The sequence below is a fragment of the Bison bison genome, unplaced genomic scaffold, assembly GCF_000754665.1.
Source record: "Bison bison bison isolate TAMUID 2011002044 unplaced genomic scaffold, Bison_UMD1.0 scf7180017864162, whole genome shotgun sequence".
Taxonomy (NCBI): Eukaryota; Metazoa; Chordata; class Mammalia; order Artiodactyla; family Bovidae; genus Bison; species Bison bison.
In genome coordinates this window covers 4,038,166-4,046,427 of record NW_011494734.1, presented here as the reverse complement: position 1 = coordinate 4,046,427, position 8,262 = coordinate 4,038,166, and the positions used below count along the sequence as shown (strand labels likewise).

Sequence of the window (8,262 nt, the reverse complement as noted above, 5' to 3'; positions counted from 1 at the left end):
AGAAGGCAATGGCACCCCACTCCAGTACTCTTGCCTGAAAAATTCCATGGACGGAGGAGCCTGATAGGCTGCAGTCCATGGGGTCACTACGAGTCGGACACAACTGAGCGACTTCACTTTCACTTTTCACTTTCATGCATTGGAGAAGGAAATGGCAACCCACTCCAGTGTTCTTGTCTGGAGAATCCCAGGGATGGTGGAGCCTGGTGGGCTGCCATCTATGGGGTCGCACAGAGTCGGACATGACTGAAGCGACTTAGCAGCAGCCGCAGCATACTTATAAGGCAATTTGACAAGGGCAATAATAGATGGTCTGTACAAATACATTTGTTAGGTATCCAATGGTAATATCATATGCTTTTCTATATTATCTTGATAGTTACATTTCATTACATCTCATCAAGATACTTTCACTAAAGAAAGAATGGTCTTATCTCTAAGAGAAAAACATTTTGACAGGGAATATTATCATTACTTGAATAGTCTTCAGGAACAGTGGATATCAGATTATTTTGATCTTACATCCTTATCAGTAAAAAAAAATGTATATATCCTCATTAAATAATATTTATACATAGTTTATACCCATACATTGCTGATAAGTTCCTTTATGAATATCAGTACAATAAACTATATTTTAATATAAAATAAATAGAAATAAATTTCTACTACTCTTTTTACATTCCACTAAATTATTATTGTACCCACTCCACTCTGAAGTGGGTATTATTGTACCCACTCCACTCTGAAGACTACTGTTTAAAAGTAAATGCATTAAAAAAAAAAGATTGTTTCCATATAACAGGTTTATGATATTGACCTTACAGTATGGTAAACTTTAGGTACTGCACAATTTCTCTCTGGCACAGGGGGTACAATTTTCCCTCCTTTTCCAGTAATCTACTTGACTTTCTGTCTGATAGACCCAGTAGAAAATCACAAGGAAATGAAAACTCAGAAGCCAGTTTCAAGATGCATGTACATTTATAATTCTTGGTGAACTTTTTTCATTTCTCTCTAAAATCCAGAATGAGTGGGAAGGATATTTGATAAAAGGGTAATGGAGCCAAGTCAGAACTTCCTGCCAGATTCTTCAGCGCCCTGGCATGAAGTTGTCTTGGCCAAGACTAAAGCCTCTGGCCAATTTACTAGAGAGGGAAGAAGTGGTAAGTCCTCTTTATGGAGTATAATTATAAGCAAAGCAAAGCATAAGGATCTATCGATGTCTGTGTTTGATAAGTAGAATCTGAGTTGGTTGTCTTGGTTGTTTTATTGAGTTTAACTGACACTGACTGATTTTGTTTAACACTTCCTGGTTATATATGGTGTCTTAAAGAAGCTTCAGAAGAGTCCCACAGTCTCGGAGGCATGGCTCTAATACAGTCTGCCAGTATGCCTAGACTAAGTCCAGTTGTTTTCCACCTTTTTCTATTTCTTTTCCTGCTTTATGGCTGCATGTTTGGAAAGGGAGCTCTGGGAGGTAATCTCAGCTTCCTGACTGTCTGTTATATCTTAATCAGAATCAAACCACAACAATGCCCCATCAATTCCGAAAGAATTTCCTCTAGGTCTCTTGACTTTCTGAGCTAATTCTTTCCTCCAAATATGGTAAAATATCAGTAATTTTCAAGATAGAGTCATTGACAAGTTGACCATAAGTTGAATAAGTTAAGGCTTCTGTAAAGTCTTTATCTTTGGGTTCTCTGGACCTTGAAGAACATTCTAGGATCAAAGCTCAGTGAGAATAAATGCAAAGAAGAGAGTACATTGAGAAAGCCAATAGCTGTGCATAGTGGAAGTAAATATTACAAGAAAAAAAGAGATAGGGGTTGAGTCTGGATGGTTGGGATCAACTTGTGTAGAGTTAAGGCAATTGAACATATTCAGTTAGTGAAGAACTAGTAACAGGTCGCTGAGAAGAGGGAAAAAAATCAATCCTCATTACCTTTTTGTGAAAAAATCATTTTGGTGATGATTAAGAACAAGAATTTGAAAACTTTCGAAGTTGTGGAAGCAGCTACTCAATTGAAACTATTTTATTACAATAGTGAGAAACTGATCAACAAAGCAAGTAACACAGGCGTATTTAATGGATAACACCACCTACGAAACACAGCATATCCAGGCAACAGGCTGTAGTTAAAGCAACAAAAATTTCGTTATAACGAACTAACTCAGAATCTTCTGTCTCTGAGTAATGTTGAATGAAGTGTATCCGGAAGGCATGATGGGGTATAAAACAAACCACTATTATGAGGAGGAAGAAGAAGCTCTTGATTTGAGCTCTGTACTCTTGATGGGTCCACATGTCTGGCCAAAGAGCCTTTACCAGTTGAACAATGACCCACATCTGTATCAGAAAGAGGGTCACAACTGTTGTCATCATAATGACAATCATAGAGTAGTTCAAGATAATAAACTCCTTGCGTTTGAGGTCTTTGTAGAACTCAAAACACTGTTGTTCTGAGTAACTTGGATTGGTGCCATATTGTAAAAAAAATATTGGCAAAAAAATTACACTGCCCACCAGCCAAATAATAATGCTTAAAACCACCACATGGTACTTTTGGAACTGAGTTTGCAGTTTCTTAAAATACAAGAGCAATCGACTTATGATGATGGCCACATAGAAAACAAAGGTGAAATACATATGACCATATATTATGCCGCTAACCAATCGGCAGGTGAAGGATCCAAACTCCCAGACAACTAAGACATAATAGCTGAGGCGGAAGGGAAGGCTGAACAGGAGGATGGAGTGTAGCACGATGATATTGAGAACAATCGTGGCGACGATTGATTGGCTGTTCCTTTTGAGCATCATATAAGACATCGCAATGGCCCCTGCAGCGCCTCCCAGCAAAACCACACTGTACAGTGATATGAGAATCATTCTGCAGTGCCTGTCACAGCGACTCAGGTCTGTGTTCGAAGTGTTTGACAGGGTGGTCACATTGGTCAGCTCCATCTTTCACCACAAAATGCTTAGGAGGCCATAAGTCCTTAAATTAAAAGTTTTATAAAATTAGAGTAGATATATTAAAACTGCACAGCAACTGCCCATGAACTGAGTACCCAAAAAATATTGTCAGAGACTCATCTTTATTACTCAAAAATACTGAAAAGACAGAGAGTGAAACCAAATAACAAAAATAAGATTAAATATAAAACTTGTCATTGGGCAGTCAGGCATTCTGTTCACGGAAATGCCTAAATTCACGTACCAGCACAGGGCTGAGGATAAGACATATTATTCTCTGGCATAAAATTTAAGGAAGGGCTAGAGACTCAGTCATCAAAATAAGTAACAGTCTAATGCAATATTTTTTAGAATCAAAACTAATGCAAAAAAATCATGATGAACAAAATAAAGTTTTAATGATGGTAGGGTCTGTATGTACCCAGCAAACATCCCATATCAGATCCATAATACAAAGGCCATCCTTCCTATTTTCAGAAAATCCAGCTTGAGATACTGTAGAGATCATGTAAGTCACATGAAATTGTTGTAAGAAGATATATCAGACACTTGAAAATATTTTCTGTGAACAGCTTTGAGGAAGAAGTGGCCTATAATATACATATTACCTTCACTCTTTTCTTCTTCCAAACTCTGAAACTTTCCTGGATTGGTGTGCCACATTTGGTAAAAATTTGGGGTTTGAGGGTAGGTTCTGTTTAGTTTTCGTTTAAGTTTTTCAGGTACTGGGGCAGTGATTGTATAGCAGAAAGACAAGAATGCTTGGCAATGCGCTTTGCTATACGTAAGTGCCACTTGGTCATTTGTTCACTGTTAGAGCATGCATAAGTCATCTGGCCTCACAGAACTCTAGCTATGAAATACAGAAGATCATACTGCCTACAATAGCTCAGTTGGTAAAGAATCCGCCTGCAGTGCAGGAGACCCCAGTTCGATTCCTGGGTTGGGAAGATCCGCTGGAGAAGGGGGAGGCTACGCACTCCAGTATTCTCGGGCTTCCCTTGTGGCTCAGCTGGTAAAGAATTCTTCTGCAATGCAGGACACCTGGGTTCTATCCTCAGGTTGGAAAGATCCCCTGGAGAAGGGAGAGGCTACAGAGAATTCCACGGACAGTACAGTCCATGGGGTTGCAAAGAGTCAGACACGACTAAGCGACTTTCACTTCACATACTGCCTACATCACTGAAAAATTAAATGAGTCAGTGTGTTTGAGACAACTCTATATACATAAAAAAAAAAGAGAGAGAGCTACACAAAGTAATGATCCTTAAGGTGAAACAGCAAAGACAAAAAAGACATTATTTACTTTTTTCTCCTTACTCTACATAGGGGCAGATACACAGTTATGTTACATAAAATTGTTGTTGCGTTATTAAGTATATAATAAATATTTGACAATTAAAAAAAAACTTTTTCAGATCTTTGATTAGATTGTATGAGACCCAGGCTTCAACAAGTCAAACTTTCCCATCTGGAATGATCTGTGTCCATTTTCCTCATGTATCTGCTCTCCATGTGGCCAGAAGAAGTTTGAGCATGTTTCTGAGGGAGAAGTTATTCCACAGTGAATACCTTAGTCTCTTAGAATTTTCCTTCTGCTACCATGGAATCTTCTTAGAATAATTAAATCTTTGTTTATGAAAAAATTTACATTGGCCCTGTCAGGTTGACTACCCTCAAATAAGATTTTATTGTAACTTAGAAATATAATTATATTTTGCATAACAATCTAAATTTTATATGCTGAAATATGCACTCTAGCCAAGTACATATACATAAAATACATAATGCTTGTATACTTTTTGTGTGAAACAAAATAGTTTTATGTGACTTATGAAAAACAAATACAAAACTACTAAAATTTTGAAGTGTCAGTAGTCCTGCAGTCTAAGGAGACAAGATGTAAGTTTGAAATGACTTTAAAGCAAGGAAAACTTAAATAATCTATCAAGTCCAACCAGTTTAAGTGGTTTTTATACGCTTATCATTGAAGTTGCCTCTTCAATTGCAAATATGGGAATGAGATCTAGTTTGTAAGAATGTTATGAGAAGTAAGATAGATTCCATGTCTAAAGAGCCAATAAATTCCTTGACATGGACTTGGTCTTAAAAGTCTCCATGCTACTTCTCCTTCTACAGTGTATACAAAGCTATATCATAAAATAAAATTCCACCCTTTTGAAGTTATCTCTCAGAATCACCCTATAAATATTCAAATGCATTGGGATAAATTTTTAGCAAAGAGAGGAGTTGGATCATCCCTTTTCCTTTCTCTCAGGACCTTAGCCTTAGAACCGCCAAGCCCAGGAAATTTCTAAGTATTTCTTTGCTTGTAAAAACCAAGCATTGAGATTTCTAGCTCTGTTTCACATGCAGAAACCATTAAATGACCACCCAAACTACTTACTTGTTCTTTTCCTCTTATGATTTTCTGCTGATGGAAGACTCAAGGCAACCTGGTCATTTGTTGGTGATCTACGTCAGAGCAGGTAATAAGAATCGCTTTCTAGAAACAAGTCTTCACTAACAACAGTCAAGGGAAGTCATGGATAATGACTGGTGGAGAGCTCAAGCTTTAGGCTGAGAACTTCTGAAGTTACACTGTCAAGACGAAGGGTCCAGATAAAGCATCTGGGCCACCAACAGATGTTTATCTCTAAAGGTAGTGGTGAGACAGACTCAAACCATTCTTCCTAAGTTAGGACTTTCATTTTCACTATCCATTATTTCTTTACAGTAATTTTTCTTATTAGCATGAACAATTTAGAGCTTTTTTCACCCCCAGTGCTGTTCCTTATTGCACTTATTATATCCAACATGTTTCATATTCAGTACAAGAATGATGGAGAGGAGTACTTCCTATGAGACTTTCATATTCTCAGCAGTAAGATCAAATTATTTATCTCTCTGGTGTTCAATTTCCAAAGACTCCCTTCCCTCAATAACTGCCATTTGGAGATATGACTCCTTTGGAGCTTGACCATCTGGTGATGTAACTTCCACAAAAGGGCTCGTTTTGTTTTTCTCAAAAGTCTTAAATATTCTTCCATCAGTCTTCTTACTTCCAGTCAACTTACTTCTAATTGCATAGTCATCTTTAGCTGTCTTAAGGTCTCAAAGAGTAAGTTTAAGGAAATTGGGTTTAGTACACCTAAAGATGAAAGAAACCAACATGCCTTTTATACTCACAAGCAAATGCAGCCCCCAATCATATTACTGTTCAGCTACAGTTATTTAAAAGGCCCAAAACTCAATAACCTGTAAAGCAAACTCATTATGACCTACATTTCAGTAACAACAGATAAAATTTTCATTTACTTTGGAAAGAATGAATATCATCACCACCTACGCCATCTGCTAGATGATCACCCAACAGTGTTTGTTGCCACAGAGATATAAAACAATAGAATCTAAACATAATAGAGTCATGTGCTTGATTATTTCAAGAAAAACAATAAAAGATGAGATTTCCAACTCTTACAGTCAAAAGCAGATCTGTACCAATTCAACTCAGAAAGATTTCTCATGGAGCCAATTTTTCAATCCATTTTAAACATCTCTTCTTAAATCATATTATTTTGAAAATAGAAAATCTGGATTGTGAGCCTGGATTTTCACATTTTATCTGGCAGGTCTCGTTTTTCAGATAAAATGTGTTTCTTGGAATCTTCAAGATAAAGTATGTTCCCATAGAAACTATGCTATATTTAGGATTTGCTTCTCTGACGAAGGACTAACTAGGAAATGTCAGTTGTGACCAACAGTGGAGCCTAAAAATAAAAGTCAGCTATAATTCAAAACTATGGCCAGCACACAGATTAATTGTTCACACTGACAGCATGAGGAATTCAAAGTATTAAAAAGTGTATATATTGCAGTTAAAACACAGCTAGAAGAATGCATTTATTTAGTATATTTTTCTCACTATACTCAGAATTCAGCTCTTTTCATTCAGGTTTTTAAGAAAAATAACAAAACCTTAGTATGAGAGCTTAGAAATTCCCCAGTTCAAAACAATACAACCCTCTTCTTTTTTTTAGGTTTATAATGTAATCGTAAGTATGACTTACTGCAGTATAGTTGTTTTACGGTTTTGTGTTAGTTTCACATGTATAGCCCAGTGATTCAGTTGTACATATACATATATCTATTCTTTTTCAGACTCTTTCCCCAAATAGGTTAATACAGAATATTGAGTAGAGTTCCCTGTGCTGTATAGTAGGTCCTTATTGATTATCTACTTTGTATACACCTGCAGTTGTGTATAAATATTAATCTTAAACTCCTAATTTATCCCTCACCACCCACATTTCCCCTTTGGTAAGCTTAAGATTGCTTTCTGTTTTTGTTTTTTTTAATAACTTCATTTGTATCATCTTTTTTTAGATCCCACGTATATTGATATCGTATGATATTTCTCTCTCTCTGACTTGCTTCACTTAATATGATAGTCTCTAGGCCCATGCGTGTTGCTGCTCATGGCATCATTTCATTCTTTTTTGTGGCCGAGTAAAGTTGATTTAGTGTTGTGTTAGTTTCAGGTGCATCTGTGAGTCTCTGCCCAGAGTGCTTTTCTCACTTCCACACATCAGGCTGCCTCTGGTCATTCAGGTCTCACTGCTAATGTGAACACCCTCTGAGAAGACCTCTCTAACTGCCACAGTGTTGGGCAACTGCTCAGGGGACACACCACACTGCCCCAATTGAAGTTTTTACATATGATTTTCCACAAGGTGTTTTACTTGGTTAATTGTTCATTGTGGGTCTATCGCCTGCCTTCTGGTCTACTGAGATAAGCTGCCTGGAACGTACCTAAGGATATGCTGTGTCTTTAACTTTTGGACTCTAAATCAAACAGGGCACCCTGCCTGGCATTTCAAAGCCTCAGTCAATGGCTTAGGCATGTAAACAAGGTTTGAGAATTATCAGCTGCTGATTGATTTACCACTTTCCTAAGCTGGATTTCACTGACCCTAACGGTACCGTCATTGTCACTTCCCAGTGCCCAGATCAGTGTGCAGCACATACTTGTTGAATGAGTTCAGTATTTGTTGAATAAATGCATAAATGTATATGATTTTCTAAAAGTGACTGTGAAACGATCCTTCTTTCGCAGATAATGACTTAATCATTTTAACTTCATTCTTACAGGTTTTCAAAGATGAGTGTGAGAGCTAGAACTGACCTAAAAGAGGCTCTAACAAATCCAAATACTTCATTTTACAGAAGGAACTGAGGCAGCCCAAGTAGAGGCCACACAGGCGCCCTGCCTCTGAGACTCC

General features: G+C 37.3%; 1 protein-coding gene across 1 annotated transcript; it reads right to left on the bottom strand.

Moving 5' to 3' along the window:
• Positions 1–275: 275 nt before the first annotated feature.
• Positions 276–5,602, bottom strand: LOC104989716 (probable G-protein coupled receptor 141). The gene is made up of 2 exons (XM_010841491.1): positions 5,388–5,602; positions 276–3,002 (listed from the first exon to the last, which is right to left on the bottom strand). The coding sequence occupies exon 2, from the start codon at positions 2,966–2,968 to the stop codon at positions 2,087–2,089; it is 882 nt and encodes a 293-aa protein (XP_010839793.1). The 5' UTR covers positions 2,969–3,002; positions 5,388–5,602; the 3' UTR covers positions 276–2,086.
• Positions 5,603–8,262: the final 2,660 nt, after the last annotated feature.

Coding starts and splice junctions, on each gene's coding strand:
- LOC104989716 (XM_010841491.1), bottom strand. CDS start 2,968: ATGGAGCTGACCAATGTGACCACCCTGTCAAACACTTCGAACACAGAC.